Source organism: Apteryx mantelli, chromosome 9, assembly GCF_036417845.1.
Source record: "Apteryx mantelli isolate bAptMan1 chromosome 9, bAptMan1.hap1, whole genome shotgun sequence".
Classification (NCBI taxonomy): Eukaryota; Metazoa; Chordata; class Aves; order Apterygiformes; family Apterygidae; genus Apteryx; species Apteryx mantelli.
Window position 1 is genome coordinate 19,395,972 of NC_089986.1, and position 21,343 is coordinate 19,417,314.

Sequence of the window (21,343 nt, forward strand, 5' to 3'; positions counted from 1 at the left end):
TCACTCAAATGGCATTCAGTATTATATGAAATTTATTTGAAAATGGCCTTTCTAATGTTTAACTGAATATAAATCTGATGCAATTATTTTAACCATAAACAAAATAATAAAAGCTGTCTTTCTTTTCCTCTTTAGTCGAGCAGTGAAGTATCTCTTCGAAATTCTCAGTAGTTTTGATAGTGAGCAGCAAAGACTGTTCCTTCAGTTTGTGACCGGTAGCCCCAGACTGCCTGTAGGAGGTAGGTTTTGTTATTAATACATTGCTATATATGAAATCAGTACTACTAATGCATGTCAGAATAAGTGGAGTATTTCAGTAAAGGCAAAAGTTACTTATCTGTATATTTGTATTGGAGCCTCATACTTGTCTGACACTTTTAGTTATAGAAGTGGCTGAGTGGACTCCAAATAGAATTATCTTATGAACTTTGCATTAATCTCAAGACTTTTCAAATGATTCTCTCTCATGGTTTAATTCATGTTACCAGATAACCTACTATAGGGCAAAGAATAGTTCAAACTTCTCTTTTTAAAAAAAAGAACAAAAAACCCCACCATCTTGTGTTCCTTGGCTAGAAGCATATGCTGTAAATTATGACAACAGCAAAATGATGTAGTGCTTCCTGGAAACAAACTTACTATGTTTTTTTTATTTTTCTAGAACAGAGACAGTATGAGCATAGTGATAAACCTTCATTACGTCCCTTTTAAATTTCAGAATTTAGAAAAGAGGCAGTGAGGAAAACTGAGGAATTTGTCTTTTGGCTTTGCTAGATATTGGCTCTGCTGCATTAATATGAATATATTTAATCCTGAAGTGTTAAATTTTTAGAGCATACTTCTTACCATGTTCTTAGCTGAATGTTTTTGCAAATAAAAAAGAAATTTATGCATCTATTCCATTACTTACATTCTCTGTTTTACCCACTTAAAGGAAGAACTAACATTGTAGGAAGGAATTGATTTTAGAGAAGGGGTTGATTTTAAAAAAAATGAGAAAGTGCAGACAGGATTGAGGAGTAGGAGTGTAAAAACCTTAGCTGTAGGGAAAAAAAGAGGTACAAATGTGGTGACAAAAGTCAGATAACTTCCAAGTATCTTTAAAAAAAAAAAAAAAAAAAAGTAAAAGTTTCTGTTCTCATGCACAAATATTATTCTGGGAATAGGATTTTTTTTTACTCATAAAGAACCCAGAATTTAAAAATAGACCTGTCTAGTTTTCCCGAGATGAATAAGAAGGAAATAAAATAATCAGAGGATTTCCAGTATTTTTTTAGCTTGCCATATGGCATTGTGAAGCCATATGAGGAAAAGTTTAAAAGTAGAGCTTTTCTGAGCAGTCACTTAATGAGGGCACGTGCTTCTGTCACTGTCGGATTAATGCAGTGTTAATTGTGGCTTTTCAGGAAGAATGCTCTTATTCTGAATCTCTCTTCTCATTAATAGGCTTCCGAAGTTTGAATCCTCCATTGACAATTGTACGCAAGACATTCGAGTCTACAGAAAATCCAGATGACTTCTTGCCCTCAGTAATGACTTGTGTGAACTATCTCAAATTGCCGGACTATTCAACTATTGAGATAATGCGTGAAAAACTCTTGATAGCTGCAAGAGAAGGGCAGCAGTCATTCCATCTTTCCTGATCACAATGAAAAATGCAATGTCTGCCTGTTACAGCAAAAGAGAAAATCATGATTCTTTTCTAAATGTATCACCTGAGTCAAGGAAACGTGTTACGCCTTCTTGTTGTAGAAAAACGGCTTGCAGATTATAAACAAAGACACTTGGTTGATATTCATTAAAGGCCCCCATGGACTTAAAGTGATCAGGCCCTAAAAAGTTGTTGTGACAAGGTTTCTTTAGCAAGTTCTTGTTTAAATTATCATTTATTTGATGAGTGAAGTTTTTAACTTGCTTTGCTGTGTGAAATTTAAAAAGGGATGTTTTTCCAGGCTGGAACAATAAATGTCGCTGTGCAGTTTAATACTGGGCTGTGTGTATCCATCTAGCTAAGTCTGAAGTTTTTCCTCCAAAGACAACTTTTGTACATAAGTACAGAAATTAAAATACACCATGTATTTGACGAATCTAGTTTAGTAGACTAGTTCTGTGTACCCTCACCTGCCTCTAATTTTACCCATCCTCATGTATTGTCTGATGTGCAATTCACTTGGTTCTTTTTGTGTGCAACATTCAACAATTGTTATGTTTTGGTTAGCATGGGCATTTACTGCTCCATGCCTTTTTTTCTCTGATTAAGATAATTTAAATTTTACTGAAATCAAATATATATTGTCAATATAATTCAGCCTTTGTAACTAGGTAGAACCTTTCTTATAGCTTAGTTTTACTGTAGTGGTAGGATATACTGGTGACAGTCTTTACCAGGTGACGCTCTAGAGCTGTTTACACAGTGATTCAGGCAGCAAAAGCCTCTTACTAGAGGCAAGGAAGAATTCATTTCTTTTGTGTAGTTGAAGTCCAACAGCTTGGGCTGGCCAGTGTTGTATTGTGGTAAGGCCAGAGCATTTCGAATTGATGTAAAGTTTTTTAAAAGACAAATTCGCTGTTTCATTCCCTGTTCAAGTAAACAATTTTCTTGTTTTTGATCTAAGTTCCTGGTTACTTTTGTAGTTTTTTTCTTTTCTTTTTCTTTTTTTTTTTTCCTCCTCCCAGCGCTAGCTTGGAACAAACAGTTCAGCCTTTGTCTTTTGACACAGATAAAGCACCTGTAAGCAATGCTCTGTCCAACTGTTTTATGTGCTGATTTCTCAAATCTGCAATAATTTACTTCATCAGGTTAATGTTTTTACCTGAATATAAATAAAAAAAGTTTGCTTCACCTTTTTGTTCATAGTTTTGTACTGTATACATAAAGTTCAATTGTGTAAATTACTGTAATGCAAGTAAATCATCCTGAATCTACTTGGCTAACAGCCTGCAACTGGTGGATGATTTACTGCTAAAACAAGACCTTATAAGACCTCCAACTTAAAGGGAAATTTTTTTCCTTTCTATGGGTTTAAAAAAAAAAAAGGGCAATTACAAATCATCCTGAGATGTACATGCTATATAGTTCATCTCTATAAAAATGTGATAGTTAATTACTTTTATTCAACTTTGAGAAATCAAAATTCATTTCAGTGCTTAGTAATTGTTAAATTCTGGCTAATCAGGCTAGTATTTCCCCTAAACTAACAATAACAGGTTTTCTTTTATCTAGCTGAAGAACTTGTACTTTCAGAATATGTATTTCAATACATGTAATGGACATTCTTACAGTGAACATTCACAGAAGTACATGCGGTTGCTCATACCAGTGCCACTGAAATGTAATGCAGATCTGTCTGAGCATGAGTAGAATGTGAAATCCTTGCACAAAGAACCTGATAACTGAACAGTTCACTACCGTATTAAAACTGAATGAAGGCGCTTCACACTGTACCTATAATAATGGTAGTGCACAGTGCGGCGTAGTTTTCATAAAACTTAAGGCAGTGTTTAAATGATGGACTGGTGTTTAAATTGTTCTGATAACTTGATCAAACTGAGCACAAAGACATGTTTATAGTGTTTGGATAGCAATTTGTTCATTTTTTAAGGTTCTATATTTTAAAAAAACTTGACTTGTGTAAAAAAAGAAAAAAAAAACTAATATTTTGTATTAAAATATCATGTGTATTGATATTTTTTTACCCATGTTGTCTCCCTCCAGAATCTGGCTTTCATTGACTTTGAGGTGTTTTCAAATTTGAAATAGCCATTTGTGTAACTCCATTTCAGTGGGAAAGTAAGTTGTTGGTATACCTAGTTCCTTTTGGAGGGGAGGAATGCCTGTTTAAAAAGGAAGGAAAAAAACAATTACCTCTCATGGCAATTGATTTGCTATCCTGGCTGTCATCTTCAGCATGACCAAGGATATATTTAGCCTGAAAAGTGAATTTAACCCTTCTGGGGGGGGCACTTTTTTTCCCCCAGCTTCAAGTGCTTTAGCAGATCAGTTTGCATGGCTTAACTTGCTTCTTTTTTCCTACAAGCAGAAACATAATACCTAGGAGTACTTGAGAACTAGGGGAGCGGTAGGGCAGGAGGCTAGGGATTCCTCCTCCTGAGGAACTCTGAATGAAAAGTTCACTCAAATTAAATGAAGGTGTGTTCAGATGCCTGCTAATGACTAGCCCTCAGAAGCATGGGTAGACTACTTGGTACTGAACTGCTTTGTATATCTTTATATCAGGATAAAGTATTATTTTTTGAAAATAGAGGCTTTTTTAAAATGGTGAAACAACTGGTTTTAGAGAACACTGTTTGGACATAAGTTGCTATTTTGGATGAGTTTTGCATCTTTCTGAATTAACAAGAGCAGCAAAAGTTAATTCATGAGAAGGTGACTATCCAAGCACAGATAGCTGCTACTTCTGTGGTGATTTTTGTTAAACGTTTGTTTTATACAGAAATCTTTTGTATAAGGAACATTTAAGTATTGTAGATAAAATCCAAGCTCTCAGCCACATTTGACATGACTCATTATGTTGTAGTGCTTTTTTTCCCCTTCATATTCTGTAGGAAGGTGTACAAGAAACAATTCCAAGTATGTGTAAAATCCCCATGCCCAGTGCCAAAGCTTGATCAGATAGTAAAATTTTCATATGCAGACTTACTGCATAATTTAGCTGTCTAGATTCTCCCTTCTTTCCCTAGAGCATGTTTGTTTTTTTGTTTTTTCTACTTGCTTTCCCTTATTGAGCTGTCCTCTACTTAAATACGAATGCCCAAGAACAAGGAATGATGAAATACCAAGTGCCTGGATCACTTTGGTTCTGCCCTTTTATTCCTGCCACTGCTTGGAGGTAGGTCTGTCACCTGCAGAGTTTCTGGGGTCTGTTCCACCTAAATACCTGGCTGAAGACAGGTTGCTGAAACTGTATTATTGCTTTGTCTGTAAGCACCTTAGCTTTCACAGTCAGACCATGGGCATTCCCATTTCATCTTGTCTGACTTGATCAACACTAAGTCCTTTTTCCGGAATGATCCAAAAGTTTTGAAGCTTGATCACATTTTCCTTCTCTTGGGGAACGACAGAAATGAGAATAGAAGGTAGAGCAATTCCTGCCTCTAAGGTACTGCAGAGACTCCCCCCTTTTTGAAAATAAGCAAGGGGCTGCAGGTGGGGGGGGGGGGAGGGAGAAAGATGCTAGCCAGTACATGATTGAGCTAGTTACAAAAAACAACCCGTTTGCTCATCCAGCTTGAAGGGAGAATTAGGAAAGGGAAATCTGTAAAATAGTGGAGTGGTGCCTGTGCAATGGGTCCACCTGATGGACAACCTTCTCTTCCTAGGACATGGCTGTGTAGATGGGATTTCTGTTTTCTGTTAGGGTAGGTAAAGAGCAGTTTTCAGGCCTTGGTTACCTCTGTAGGGCGGGCACAGCAGATGCCGTCCTCCCTGAGAAGAGGCAGAACTTCCCCTTCAAAAACTGAAGTAACGTCGCATAAGCAAAGCAGGCTTTACAGGGTCTTCATAAAGGCCCTGTGCCTGTCTAATCATAGTCCATACTAAGAGCATGTGGGTTCAGAACATGTCAGCAACACCAGATCCCATGATCTCAGTTAGAAAAGCCTCAGCAGAGGTGCTGAGCTACCTGACTTGAGGACCAGAGATGATCCCTTTCTAAAAAATTGGACTTGTTGAGAGAACAATAAAAAGGCTGGAGGAAAAATAATCTTACTGCCAGCTGAGTCTTTCCAGGGTTGGACTCTTTTTCTCCCACTTTGCTTTCCTAGTCTCCTGATAGCTTGAGTGGAAAAACCTCTATGCTGTGTTTACCAATTTCTAAGGAAAGTCCTCTCCTTTCTGTGATCCTGCAGGAATTTCAGAGCTGCATGCTCTCAGCTTGCTGTGTCTCTCACAACTCATTGTGCTGCTTAATATCTTTTCTCAGGTGAATGTAGTCAAGCTGCCCCAAGAGTCACCTCACCTAAGTGCTCCACCTGACGCACAGCACAACAGTTGGCATCAGCTGCCTAGTCACTTGCTTTTTAGCAGAACACTGATGCATGTTTATACAGCAAATAGGAAGCAAATTTATTAGTTATATTGTCTATGGCTAACAGCAGCTAGCTCAAAGAATAAATGCTTCAGTGGCCTGAAGACGTAGAAGAAGTTTAAAGGGATAACATATCATTGTCTGCTGATACTGATAAGTGCATGTATTGATCTGACATCAAGCTCCTTTGGAGGCGGAGGAGAAGCAGATCTTGGGTCTCTTTCTTTGCTGTGTGCGTTTGGGGATCGCTGGTGAAATCTCAAGCCATAAATAGAAGAATTAAAAAGCAGAGGGGGGTAGAAAAATGGAAGATGTATCCAGTATTTCAAGGCATTAGATTAAAAAAGGTCCTGATAAATCTTGCTCTAGCTATAAGAGCCATTGTTGGTAGTAACTTCTGCAAACCTGGTATTTATTTAAAAACAAAGAAACAAAAAAAAACCCCTCCCAAATTCAAAAGAAAAGGGGGAGGGAGAATTCCTAAATCCTGTGCCATCTTCCTATAGTGAAGAAGGAAACTGTCCAGTTCAAGCTATAAGCAGCCCATTTTGGGGGGGGACCCAATGAACAAAAACAATGTGTGTTGTTGGTTTGTTTGTTTTTTCCCTTGACTACATTTAACTTGTTTAATAGACAGGACATGGCTATCTCTGAAACCCTATTAGAGTTATCAGGTGGATAAGCCTGTGGGGGAAAATGACTACTTGCCAAATCATTTTGTGAAACAGCAAGCACCCTGCACCCATTTTCTGAGAATGTGAATGGGAAGGAAGAGGTGCCTCTTAGCAAAGGTAAGCTTAAACGTGAGTATTTTCTTATATGTGGAAAGTCAAAACAGGTTGATGCTGTGGATGTATTTAAAAATGATGTAGTTATTCCATCTAAATAGCTACTTCCCAAATATACAACTGACAGGAAAATGGAGAGAAAAGTTTGAGATTTCATTAACTGTCTATACAGCACTTAGAGCTGCTGTATGCTTTAAAGTGTCCTGGATGGTAGGATCCTATTGCAAGGGAAAGTAGGGAATTTCCAGACTTTCACCCTAGTCTGAAAAGTTACTAGAATAAACTAGCAGCAGAATTTGTGTCAAATAGCTAACTAAATTCAACAAAATTTTGTTTTGTGGCATTCAATTCAGTAGCTAAATATTATGGATGCATATTTCTGCTTTGCAGGAGCCTGTCCTCCTGTTCTTCTGTTCCCCTTTCTTCCTATGGCCTCTTGTAGCTATTTCATATGGTGGATGAGGTTGTATTTTGAAGTTCTCTGGTGTAATTGTTTGACAGAATCGGGGTACGTTTCATAGATCTTTGGTAACTTTGTAAGCAAAGCCCATGCTTTCAGAGAAGACAGCAACCTTACCTGATGCTTTATAGTGAGTTAGAAACAGATTATGGGGGAAAGAACAGAATGTAGTTAAACTAAAATCTTGTCCGGGTTAGGAGGCCCCTCAGCTATAGATGATTGGAAATGGAGAGAATACTTTGAGTAAATATCAGATGTTGTGTTGCTCTTTCTTTAGCCATCCAAGGTATTCTAGGCTAAATATAGGCTTGGTCTGACCCAGTGCTACAGTTCTTCTGTTCTTAAGTCTTCTTACATAGAAGAAGAAGCAGCCCCCTTTGGCAGGCAGATGATGCAGGCAGTGATCCAGAAGCAGTTAGCCAGTCTAGGAGGTGGGCCTTTTTTCCCCCCCAACCTTTTTCTCACTTTTTTTCCACAGATCATTGCTTCTCCTGTGTACCGAAATCATGAAGACTTTGGTTTAATCTCTTTCTTGAAGTCAGCATTTCCCACGGTTCTGTCCTCTGTAGTATGCTTCTTAAACAAAAAGCAGTATTTACATTTTATATCTTCACTTAGTGGAACAGCATGCTTAATTTACTGACAAGTACTGATGTTACTGTTACAAATCATTCAGAAAGGTTTCACACAGCTTGTTATTCCTTTGGTGTGAAAGGCAGCAAGCCTTATTTTGGGACACTGGAAGTCTAAATGGTATTCAAAAGAGGGGAAAAAAAATCTCTTTATAATGGTTATCTAACTGCAAAATTATCCCATCTTTAGCAACACTGAAATCTAAGGCTGGTAATTTCTAACTTAGCGGCCAACAGATCAGCTTCTTCCAGTAGATTAGAAATTAAAGGTAAAGGGAGCAGTACCTGGCCAGAGAGCAGTTCTGCTAAAAGGACTTGAAGGTCTTGTCGGCAGCAAGCCAACCCTGGGTCAGCAGTGTGCCCTGGCAGCAACGAAGGCCAACAGCATCCCGGGCTGCCTGAGAAGGAGCACAGCCAGGAGATCAAGGGAAGGGATTATCCCCCTTCACTTCATATCCCCAGAGAGGTTATGCAGCCTCCATCCCTGGAGGTTTGCAAGACCTAAATGGATAAACCTGTTTGTTTTACTAAAATATGTTGCAATGTTACAATCAGCTGGCTCTCTTCAGAATTTTAAATCAAAACTCCATGTGCGCATTTACTAAGGACTGAGAATGAAAAAGAAGTTGATGTACATCTTGAGTCTTGCACTGTTCCATATTACATCAATTTAAATAACTTCAAAAGGAAAAATTCATGTGTAGAAAAAGGATTTTCTAAATTTTCCAAAAAAGTGAATGGTAGTGACAAGGGTTGTCTCTGTTGCAGTTGCAGGTCATGACCAATCTTCAGCTTCATAGGACTCTGCTTCAACTGACAGGAAACTGCAGGGCCTTATATTGCTTCTCCTTCCCTTTCTTAAAAGGATTTAAACATTCAAAAGTTTTTCTGGCATCTTACTGCCATTTTTAATATTTAGTGAAGTGGCAATTTAGGTGTGTTCAGAAGCTGTTACGTCCCTGTGTTTCTCTCTCTCTCTCTCTCTCTCTCTCCCTCTCTCCCAGCAGAGAACCAGTCATCTCCAGGTTCTTCCAGAATAAGTGGTTGACATGATTTGAGAATGATTATGGAGATCCTGTAATTCCATATACAGAATTTTCTAGGAAGAGCAGTTCTCACAAAAATAGCATCCTGAAAACTGCCTAAAATTAGGTAGTAAACTACCTACACATTAGGTAGAAAAAGGGGTGTGGAACCCAAAAGATTGGAAAAAGTTCTATTCCCATTCCATATGTGAATTTGAAAAGTTAGTGTTAATAGACAGAGTGACTACAATAGTGGTGTATATATCCATGTTGCATATCCATTGCGTTACATAATTAATCTCCTCTTTTACAGTGCTCTTGGCTAATTTTCAGCAATGTTTATCTGCAAAATGAATCTTCTATCAGGAGCTCACAGTGCAGTTTACAAACAGATTAATTTAGCCTTGATCCTGTGAAATTTATGGGCAAAGGCACATAGAATTGATGCTATTTGATATCTGATGCACATTTTTCTGAGAGCACTGTACATTACAGCTCTCAACAACATTTGATGTTGGTTTTGACATCTGTGTGATGCCTGATAATTTGACTTGATATAGATCATGCATGCCCATGACAACTTAAACAGAGAAAGGTGTTGGAAGAAGCTGGCTGTTAGCTGAGATCAAGTAGGACTTCACTTCATGTTGTATTGGTTATTTGGTTAGAGGTATTTATGGATTCACCAAGCAATCTTCATTAATGCGGTTTTAGAGAAAAACATTTGTCTTCAGGAATAACAGTGAAAAAAACAATAAAAGGTGTTAAAGTTAGAAAGGTAGCATATTATAAGAAGAATACATATGCTTCATGACCTAACAAAGCTGGCACTTAAAGATAGCTACTTTCTGATGTACAGACTCTTCTCTAATAGCATTGATCTTTTAGATATGATATTTACCTCTTTTAAAAGTAAAAGTAGTACCATAGGTAATGTACAAGAGAAGTTGCAATAGGTAGGCAGAATGGACAACTTCACAACAAATTCTCCAACTTAAATGTGGAAGTCTTAGTAATAAAATATGGGGAGATTGTACAGTACAAACTTTATATAACTATGCATTACTTTCATCTTCTGTTATCCTTGTTATTGTTGCTAAATTCGTTATATGTTACAACTGCTGTCCCCAGTCTTAGTCTCCTATTTTTCTCCTTTCACAGCTTATTTTTCAGTAATCTTACCACACATTCAGTTGCTACCTTCATGCTAATGATTTGTAAATCATAGTATACCATATACAGGGCATAGATCTTTTCTGTGCTGGAGCAGACTATTTCTGACCAAATTCCAGTCTTGGCCTAACACTACTGATGGCCAGATGTTTAATATTCGTATGTCCCAGGCAAGGCTCTCAATCATTCTTCTAAGTATCTTTTCTTTTTTTTTTTTTTTTTTGATTCCCAGTCTGTACAGTCAATACAACCAATTCTCCCTGTCAGCCTGGCCACAAAATTAGATTCTACCATCCATACTGGATCTAAATGTGCTGATACTTTCTGCTTAACAGATCCTCTTCTATCCACATACATGTTTCAAAGATGTATCATATCCATGACATAACTGGCATCTTTGTTTAAAATTTCATTTTATCACTGACAAAAGACAACTTTGTGTATCCATGTTCAGAGGACAGCTATCCAGATCACTTTTAATCTACTGCTTTGCTTGTACAACCATCTGTTCATATTTATCTCATAGCTACCTTTTCTCAACTACATCAGTATAAAGTTCTTGTCTCTCCGTGGTCCAGATGAGAACCTTTGTTCCCTCTCCTGTTCTTCATCTTGCATCTGTACATATTCTTAAATTACCTTGGCCACCTTCAAATTCATGTCATGATGGTTGATATTGTCTCCTTTGTGCTGTGTCATCTTTCTGTAATCCCTGGCTCTCCTCTCCTGTGCTTTGATGGCAAGTTTTTCATAATAGGGAGCTTTTTTGTTCTTTCTATGTACAGCATCAGACAGAATGTGGTTGCAAGTACAGTGAACTGTACTCTGAACTGTTACCCATTTTGTAGCTGGGAGCAAAAAAATTGCCAGCTGCCAGGGACTTTTTTTGTGAGCTTTAAAAGAAAAAAAAAGAGAAAAAAAGGAAATCTAACCATAAAGCAATTTGATTATTACCTAAGGGAATAAATGAAATTAATAGCAATAATTTTAGCTTTTTAGAAAACTCTCAAATAGAAAAAAAAAATTTCAGTCATTTAGTAGGTGTTGACATAAATATTGTATCAAAGACACTTTGCCTTCTGTTATTTCTCTTATGAGGTCCACCTATTTGACTCTTAATCTTAAACTCATCTGTTTTCAAACTGCTGAATCAATGTGAAGATCAGAATACTATATAACAATGCCTTTTACACTTAACATTATGGTTCATATAATCTTAAGGACTGTTAAGAAATCTAGATTATAATATTCACATTGTATTATACCATATCAATAAAACCACTTTCCAAAGAGTAAATCTGCATGTTCCATTAAGGTTTTTACAGTAAAATTACTCTCAGTGTAATTATTTTTCTTACTTGGCCCAAACCATTTATAAAAGTTACCGGCAAATTCAACTTAACCATAGGGAGCTTGCCTAATTTGTCATTTAGTGGAGCTTTGTTTTACTACATGACTTTTCCCTTTAGAGCAACAAGGATTAGATGTTTTCCATTTGCTGCTAGACTGTACGCAGCAGGGATCTGTGCTGAGCTGCTGCTTTTCTAAACAGCGTGTCATTTTCTCCAGAGACTGGGCTACAGCATCTATGCAAATAGCTAAGGCTGTCAAATGCATCACATAGGCTGCTATTTCTGACAGATGCTTTTTTGTAATGAGGACTTAGTATCTTGTCTTTTTGACTATGCAGAGTATAAAAAAAATCCACGAGAGTGGAAAACCAGGCATCATGAGATTTAATTCTTGATCTATAACTAAGATTCCACTTCTGTTTGAGAACTTGTATTTGATTTAGTAAAATTACTGTTTTCTGGAAAGAAAACAAACCAAGACCTTCAAAACTCTTTCACTTCATCTGTTGCTCTAATATAATCACCTTAATCAAGTTAATGACAAATATATATATAAGAAACTTATTATAAGAACCAATTCTGGTTATAAGTTAGTTACGTCAGACCCATTTTTCTGAAAACTTATGGTTAAGATAATTTTATCTGTAGCCTAATATCTGTAAAACTAGGCACCTAAAGACAACAATTATTTGCAGATATGAATAAGAATCACATATTCAGAACAGAGAATGGTTTAAGAATTTTATACTTATAATGATGTTACACTCATACTGTCCTACAAGGCATAGCACCACTGTAACTGCAGAAATATAAAACTTAGAGTTTATGTATCTTTCTTTAAAAATCTTCAGTAAACTTCCTAATGTTAGTATCTCTGTTCCTCTGGTTTTTCATACTTAGGCCAGCTTTTTTGTAGAACTGATAATCACTGAATAAAGGAAGAGTTTGCTTTAAAGTAGGTGATGAACACCTTGACACTATCTTTTGGAAAAACAACCAGCCTCCCTGCCAAAAGCAAAAGCTTCATTTACAGAGGTACGACCTAATGGAAAAACTTGACTTGCCGAAGTTTGTAAAGCTTGACTAACTGATAAAGGTCACTTGTAACACTGTAGCGCACAACAGAAGCATATGCACTAGATATTGAGATAATTACAGACATGTATCTATAAGATGGCATGCCAAGTTTTTATTACTTAGAGTTCTCATTACTTGGACAAATAACTATGCACTAGAGACTTAAATATGTGTCTCTACTCTGGAGAATCCTTTAAGTATACATTTTTTCCTTGTTGTTTATAGACACATATACACTTAAAAAAAAGAAAAAAGAAAAAAAAGAGGTAAAGCAGAAAATGGAATATAAATAAATGATTCTGCATTTCCTATTTTGAATTATTGACCTGTTAAACCATGTAAGAGCATGAACTTTATAGCCATTTATGAAGTGAGGCAGGAAGACATCAAGAAAAAATTGTTTCTTTGCTCTTGCTCTGTTTTTATACTAGAAAATAGGATTGTATGAATAGTTGTCACTGCTGTATTAATACAAAATATTTTTTGTGTGTATGCCATAAAGATGCAAATAAGCTATTAAATGTTTTTGGTATTGTAGATTTCCATTATTTTTTTGCTGTTGTTTTCAGAAACATAAAATGTTAATATATAATATATTCATCCAGAACTAAGAGTAAACTGAGTAATTCCACCTGCTAGTGTGATAGGATCTACTAGCTGACAGAAGAAATCAGGCTGGCATATTCAAGCCACTCCCTAGGATTTTTCAGTTGAGGGTTGATATGCTCTAAATCACTTTCTGTCCGGTGATCTCAAAGACTGAATGATCCTTATACTAAGGCACAGATGACAGGTATCTATACATTGTGTGGTCAAGTCCCAAAAGACATTCAGGGCCAAGATGATACAGCCATTCTTACATAATACTGCAGGTGGCCTAATAAACACCTACCATACAGTACATACCCTGCTATGAATAGTGAAAGCAATTAAGAATCTTTATTTCTATTTGCATTAGTAGTAAATTTCACACCAGGTCTTATAGCTAATTGTTTCCTGCAACTTATGAGTATGTGATGGTTACATAGGCTGGCATTTATTTTTTTGAAATTTTTATGGTATAAGGAAAAACCCATATAAATTTTGGCCTCTTCCCTGCACAGTTTTTAGAGGCCCATGGTAAGCTAAATACAATGCCTGTTTCGTCAGAAACAGAATTGTTAATCAGAGATAAATGCATAAAGAAAATGTATTTGGATTGATTATATACTGAGTAACAGTATATACTGAGTAACAGTGAGTGTTCATTCTGCATTGCCATGAAATGTCCATGTAGCCTATGGTGCATAAGGCTTGATAAATACAGTGACCAAAAGATGTTTAGTTCATCTAAAAGCATGTTAACAGATGGTTTTGACCATAGTGTAAAATGACCTACAGCAGTAAAAATGCTACGCAGAGGAAATTATTCTGATAGCAGATGGCTCTTTAATCTGTCAGAGAAAAGTAAAACAAGATCCAATGGATGACTGATGAAACTAGACATATTCAGATTAAAACTAAGATTTAAATTCTTGAGAAAAATATACCTAGAGTCTCCACTGCTTGCAGTCCTTAAATAAAGACTGTATACCTCTTATGCATAAATTGCAGTGTCTTTATATCTTACAATATTGACATAAAGTAACTGAGGGAGATTGATTTATGAGGGAGGCCTAATGAAAATTGTCCCCAAATTGTCTTAAAATACTATTTTGTTTTCAAAAGGTTTTGAGAAACACTGGATACAATATATAACAGGCTGTCAGTAACTCCAACCATTGACTGCATAGAACATCCACTCCCTTTGCAGATGGCACTAATACCTTGAAACTCTCGAGTTTCCTTTCCCCTAACTTTCAGTTGACATTAATAACATATATATTGCACAGTACCAAGCAGCACAAGGGTAATAATGCAGCAAATGATCTGTGTTGTGTCTGAGGCTGAAAATGTTGATCTTGAACAACTTATTTTCATTTAAACATGGAACAAGTATCAGAAAATAAACCAGTGCAATGCTCCATATTTCAGTATAAGTGCATGTAATACTGGCTTGTTTCTCACTAAGCAGTGTATAAACCATGTTTATTCTAAATTTTCACTGAATTTAGGGCCTGATTATGCTTTCTGTGGCAAGCTTTAGTATTCTTTAAGTCAGTAATCCAGAAATTTAGGATGAGTTTTCTACTTACTGCTGGCTTCCTGTAGGATGTTAGGCAAGGATCCAACTCACTCCAAGGGAGTTAGGTATCCAAACAGCTTAGGATGTGGGTTGGAGCCAGATCTGTGGCACTGGATAATAGCACTTCCCCATCTCAGTGAATGGTGGTGAGGAGGCTGTCAGTCACAATCAGCACTAAATAATTTGGAGCCTGAAGGTCCAAGCTATGAAGGAGACAATGTATCTCATGGATTCATGTTGAGTGAGATGCAGGTGTACATCTCTTATTTGAAAGAAGTGCCCAGGGAGAGAATCAAATCCTAAAGACAAGCTTGGACTTAGCCATATTCTACTACTTTAAAGTGATTTTTAGGAGAACACAGATAAAAAAAGGCAACATTTATCTGCAAATTCTGAATCTAGTGAGGGTGATGTTACTAAGGAATAAAAAAATTGAAAAGCGTGAAAGGAAATGAACACTTGAAAATGAAGGCCTGAAGGAATTATAGCATAAAGGAAAAACATACATTATCAATATTACATAAGTTCAGTTTTGTATTTGCTAGAAAATATGGTGTTGAAGCATAAACAATAAAAGCATTCTCTATTTAGGATATGTTTACTCTTGGCTGTTGCATGAGAATTACAGGTGCTGTTCCTTCATAACCACAAATCTTCAAATCTGTAGCATCATCTTTTTATTTACAGCTTGGGAAAAGAACAACAAAGATAGACATTAAAGCCTTAGAACTTCTCACTGAATTACCTTGTGACTTGCTTTTATTTCAGGTAGAGCATCTATCAAGATTTCATTTGTCCTTCTCTTCTCCTATGTACATCTTTCAATACGTGAGGTTTTCCAGGAAACCAGAATACAGACACCATGCCTTCTGACATGTGCACCTTGAAATTAATATAAATATAAAGTCAGTCATGTACTGGATATAAAAATAGTTGTTCTTTAGATATAATACTTTCTCCAAATTCTTATGGCCAAATACCTGTGCTGATAGCTGTCATATTAAGCATGTCATTTGAGCTGCTGAAACATCTATGTAAATTCTAAGATAAAGATTTAAGATAATTTTGACATTATTTAAGAGTTTGTGCTTTACATTTGTTCTATTTCAACGTAAAAATTACTGTCTGTATCAATGACAAATTATTTTTATTTTTATTTCTATTAAAATTGTAGTCACATCAGGCCATTTTTTCAAAGCCTTAGTCACAGCTTAAGAATAGAGCTGGAGACGAAATCACAAAACTTATACCATAAAATAATTAAGAGAGAATGTATTTGTGATTTAGGATTTAAGCTCTAGCTTAATTTTTAATATTTGCAATTAGGACTTAAGCTACAGCTGTATTAGTTTCATTGATGTATAGCAGTGAACTATACATTTTTTTAAAGCTTTATCTCTGTTCAGAGCCTTAAACTGAGCTTTTCCTGTAGCCTTAACTCCCACTCCCAAACCCATGAACATCAGCCAAAGTTCCAGTGTGAACCACTTGAGTACGTAATATCAGAGGTTAGTATTCTTATTGACTTCTGTGGGCTACTGATTTATGCCTCAATTTATCAAAGTACTGAAGTACATATTAAAGCCTGTGCTTCAGTACTTTGACAAATTGAGGCATAAATCATTTCAACAGTTATGTTAATATAATGTGCCTCAATAGAAACTACACACTTGGAAAAAAATAAATACATGTAAAAATATTCTGAATAAATATATTTTAAGCTTTATGAAACACGTGTGTGCACACACACACTAATAGTTCCAGTGACTGTGACAGTATAGGAACAGGGACAGGTTTGCAAACAGATTTAACTTTGGCATCTATAGGATACTGGACTGGAAATGTGATGGGCAATTTTGAAAATCTGACTCCAGTTGCATGAGTAGGATCATTCTAAGTTTCTCAGATTAAATTAAAAGCCCACTCTTTCGGTAGATTGGAAGTGAAACTTCCTGAAGTGCTTTAAAGTAGGCACAAGTCAAGCAAGAGATGAGGAAAATGTCAGGTCTGAACTCTGTGAGCCAATACTATAAAGACATGACTGCAGTCTGACCCAGAATGTGCTACAGAAAAAAATAAGAGTTCAGATACTGCTCAGAAAAGGCCCAAAACAGTAATTCTCCCATCTATAAAACTCCCTAATCTAATAACTATTAAGGAAAAAGTTAACTAATAGGAGGTGATTTTAAAAAGAAATTATTATCGTTTAGAAAATAATTCATAGCATTGTGTTTTATGGTGGACACTTAAAGGATATAACCTCCTCTTAGGAAATCATGGAGAATTTTGTTCCTCATTAAATATTTAATCAGAACAGATAAAAAATCTCTGCAAAAACTCCTATTTCAAGCCACCAGAGGATGAGTACTCCTCCATCAAAGTAAATAGTTAAGCTGTAATGTAGCTTATCTAAATAAAATATTAGATTAGTAATACAATTCAACTTATAGCAAGTATAAATGAAGACAGACAACTTGACTCCTTGTTGAATACAGAAATTAGTATTTTGTCTGTGGAAAGCTGACTATGAAATTATTTTAATTATACACATTGGAAAATTAAGATGTATAAAAAAGATACAGCATTTTGGAAAGTCACTAGCTAATTAAGTAAGCATAAGTACTTTGTGTTGTACAATAATCATTTCCTTATGAAAAGGGCATTTACAATGCAAACATTGCTTATATGTTCTGTAAAATGTGAAAGAAACTCATGTGGCATAGTTATGACCACTTTGACTCAAAATACCATGTTATGTCCAGCTTTGTTGGTTGCATTGGTTGACTGGATTATTTTTAAAGTTGTTCACCTCTGCAAATATCATGTGTTACTACGTCAACAGAATTCATTATTTGATCTAGCTGTCTTGAAATCATGTTTCCAATAATTATTTATACAGTCATAATACCTAAATGCCTCAGATATGGATCAAAATTCCATCAGGATTACTGAACCCTTAAGGGTGTGGAGTTACAAGAACAATTAAAAATAGGAGCATCTAATCTATTCAGGCATCTTGTTCTTTACAAAGGTCAGTCAGTTGGTTAATACAATATCAGCCAGGAGAACTTGAGCAAAAAGAAAGAAAGAACAGGCTTGAGAGGAGAACCTATTTTCAAATTGGCTGCGTCTGATGAATTCTACTATATTTAGAGATCTGGCTGAAACTAGCTATTAGCAACTATCTTTGACAACTTATGTGGAGGGGTGAAGATCTAGGAGACTGGAAAAGGGCAAACATTTATACTGAAAAGGAGAACAGAGAATTACAGACCAGTTGCTTTAATATCAAATGCCACAAAAAAAAGTTATTTCTGAGTACTTAGAAGACCCTGTGGACTTATCAAGAACAAATCATGTCAAATCACATTACTTTCTTGTAGGACAAGGTAACAGTTCTTGTGAATAGGACAGAAGCAACAGATAGTTATCATAACCTGACACTGGCAAGGCCTTGGCATTGCTTTCCATGACATTCTTATGAACAAAGAATTATTAAGAATAACAAATTATTAAAGGTATGTTTTTTATGGTGTAAGACAGTTGCAAAACTATTTGGAAAAAAACATACTTAAAGAACAGTAAGTAGTAGTTCAGTTCAAATTGGAAGATTGTCTTCCAAGGGCCTGTTTTTTGCTGAGAAATGGCACTTGATAATGATCAGTAAAAAAACCAAGAAGACAAACTAGTCAAATAAGTACAGCAATTTTTCTGTCTCAGCATGTGAAGGGCTCTGATGAACAAATACTGATAGAAAAAGTAACCTTAAGGAGAGGACAGTTGTAAAATACAGAAGCAACTTCATTCGAGTAAATGAGTTTAAGATTAGTTTTTTATTTGTATTACTACAGCGCCTATATGTTGTAGTAAACATCAGAACTCAGCCTTATCTGGGAATGAGGGGAATTAAATCAGATCTATTTGAGTAAACTGTGAAACCAGAATTAGGAAAACAGTAAGAACAAAACCAGCAGAGGGAGCTAGTGTGGCACAAAATATAAAACTTTAAGAGGTACGGAAGGTAAAAAAAAGAGACTCGTGAGGTAACGGAAAAAGCAATGACAGTTAATTTCAGTTTGGATGTGGGGATCTAATATTGTATCCAGGCTGCTAAAAGTTCAGATGAATTTTCAGTTCAGTTCAATTAGTATCACCAATTATTTCCGCCGATGATGCAGGTTTCAGTCTTGTTTGTATAAGAAATGCAAAGGTTTATGAAAAGTGTAACACATTGCTTTCAGTGATATTATCATTCTCCTTTAATCCCGTGATAGAGATTTGAGAAGAAGTCGTTAGTTACTATAGATTTAAATACCTCACTTTTATAGTAGCAAATGAATAAAAGGTCAGAGAGTGTGGATTACCTTCATGCTGTCTGCTGACTGATGTGGAGACTGTGTATCTTAGTTATAACCAGATGCAGTAAAAAAACAAAACAAAACTCAAAAAGACTAGCAAAATACAAATCGATTTTTAAAAATCAGCCGTAGAAAATCTCAATAGGAAAAACATGGAAGTCCAATATCTATAGCTTTATTTTATTTTTTTTGTAATATGAGAACTGATGGAACCAATTTTTATGCTACTGGCTTATACTTTGGTCTTAATATAGCTTTAAGTTAACTATCAACAAATAACACAAACAGTAAATAAAAAGCAAACGGTAAGCTCTCCTGCGCAAGGACTTTCCTTCTTTTCAGGGCGCTTGTCCAGTCCAGGGCAGAGCTCGGGCTCGGCGCGCACCGAGATGCTGAGTGCTGCTATATTATCGTTTACATCCGCCACTTAAACTGCAGGCACTGAAATGCCAGGACCGTCTCTCCGGCATCTTCCGAACGCACTGCTGCGTTTGCACAACGCTTTGCTCGGCGCACGGCGCGGTTCCCTGCCAGTGCGGGGAGCGCGGCCTGCGCGGCCCGGGCGCCGCTTCCCCCGCCCGCCCCCCCGGGGGGCAAGGCCGGGCCGCCCCCCGCGGCCTCCTCACCCGGCGGCGCCGCCCCCGCCGCGGCTTTCGCTGCTCGCCCCGGCGACGAAGTAACGGCGGCTACCGGCCCCTCGGACAGCCGCACCTCAGGGCCGCGCCCGCCGCCGCCCTCGGGCGAGGCCCCTCGCGGCGCCGCCCCGCCGCGGCGCCCCGGAGCGGGCGGGCGCCCCAACGGCTGCCGCGCCCCAACGGCTGCCGCGCGGCGGCGCGCGGGCGGGCGCCCCCTGCCGGGCGCGAAGCGGGAGGCGGCCGGCAGCGCGGCCCCGCCCCGCCCCGCCGCGGCCCCGCCCGCGCGTTGCCCGGGCAACGGGGGCAGGGAGCAGCCGGGGAGCCGCTGCCTCCGTCTCCTCCTTTCCTCGCCGCCGGTGCCCGCAGCGGAGCGGCACCGAGACCCGGCTGCCCCGCCGCCATGCCCCGGGCCGCCCCGCTCCCGCTCCTGCTGCTGCTGCTCTCCCTGGCGCAGCGCCGCGCCTGCCTGCCCGGGCCGGCCAGCGCCGCGCCCCCCGGCGAGGACCCCTGCCTCAGCCAGCCCTGCCGCAACAACGGCACCTGCTCCGCCGTGCCGCCGCGGGGCCCCGCCGCGCCCCGCCGCCTCCAGCCGCCCCTGCCTCAGCCGCCGGCCGCCTACCGCTGCGCCTGCCCCCCGGGGGTCACCGGCACCTCCTGCCAGGTAAGGGGCGCGCGGGGAGCGCCGGTGCTGGCGGAGTGCGCCTCCCGCGGCCCGCGCCGGGGCTGCCGCCGCCGCCTCGCCTCCCGCCGCGTCCTTGCGCCCGTCCCTGCCCTTGGGTGTCCCCGGCTCCGTCTGCCGCCTCGGGCTCCAGTTCGCCTCCCCCTGTGTGCGTGCGCCTCTGCCCGCCCTGCCCCGCTCCCCCGTTCGTCCCTTCGCGCCGCGGGACGCGTGTCGCGGGGTGGCGGCCGGGCGCCCGGCGCTGTGCTGCGCGGGTGCTGCGCGGGCTCTGCCGCTGCCATGGCCCGCGCGCGTGGCGGGGCCGCCTCCGCCCCCCGCGCGGGAGCCGTTGGCGCCGGGCGCGGGTCGCGGCCGTTAACGGCCGCCCGAGGCTCCGGCTGCGCGGCGGGTTGCCGGCTTCCCGCAGGGGCTGCCGCTCGGAGCGCCCTTAACGCTTAAAGGGATCCTGCTACTCGGAGCGACTGAGCTTGGCCCCTCATCGGCGTGCCGCGGGGTACGCGCCCCTGCTCCTGCGCGTAAGGGTCAAGCCCCGAGCGCCGCTGCCTCGCCGGGCACAAAGCGAACCGAAAGCACGTAACGGGTTCAGTGAAAGGCTGAGTGAGGGTGGGGGTCTCATCTCAGCAAACAGCCCTCCAAGGTTAACCTCAGGAGTACAGCGATAATCTCCCCCCACCCCCCTAGTGTTCGCATTTTATTTGGTATTAATTCATTCGAAGGTAAAAAGAAAGGTCCTCGACAGTGGATACTACATTGCGTTGAATAATAATAATAAAATCATGTTTACTGTGATCATTTGGGTAGGTTAGGTGTGTTTGCTCCCACATTTCAGGTGCTTCTTGGATTGATTTTGAATTCTGAAAGAGCAGAATGCTCAGTGTGGGGATAATGTCTTTCCGTTTGGTAGATCTAAAATAAAAATGGAGAGACAGTAACCAGCATCTTTCTGATATGCT

At 39.1% G+C, this 21,343-nt stretch overlaps 2 protein-coding genes and 1 long non-coding RNA gene across 12 annotated transcripts in view; 2 read left to right on the top strand and 1 right to left on the bottom strand.

The window, feature by feature from the left end:
* The window catches only part of TRIP12 (thyroid hormone receptor interactor 12), an 82,927-nt gene extending 80,085 nt beyond the window's left edge, over positions 1 to 2,842 (top strand). For all 10 annotated transcript variants that reach the window (XM_067301879.1, XM_067301882.1, XM_067301881.1 and 7 more), the window contains 2 exons: positions 136 to 239; positions 1,447 to 2,842. In XM_067301879.1, coding sequence (XP_067157980.1) covers positions 136 to 239; positions 1,447 to 1,643 — 301 coding nt within the window. In that variant the 3' untranslated portion in view covers positions 1,644 to 2,842. The remainder of the gene's footprint in view (positions 1 to 135; positions 240 to 1,446) is intronic.
* Positions 147 to 19,662, bottom strand: LOC106485880 (uncharacterized). Its single transcript, XR_001292801.2, has 3 exons — positions 19,083 to 19,662; positions 15,464 to 15,600; positions 147 to 230 (listed from the first exon to the last, which is right to left on the bottom strand). It is a non-coding gene; the product is annotated as an uncharacterized lncRNA (long non-coding RNA).
* Positions 19,663 to 20,048: 386 nt separating this feature from the next.
* DNER (delta/notch like EGF repeat containing) overlaps positions 20,049 to 21,343 on the top strand; it is a 147,331-nt gene continuing 146,036 nt past the window's right edge. The window contains exon 1 of the mRNA XM_067301892.1: positions 20,049 to 20,372. Coding sequence (XP_067157993.1) covers positions 20,112 to 20,372 — 261 coding nt within the window. The 5' untranslated portion in view covers positions 20,049 to 20,111. The remainder of the gene's footprint in view (positions 20,373 to 21,343) is intronic.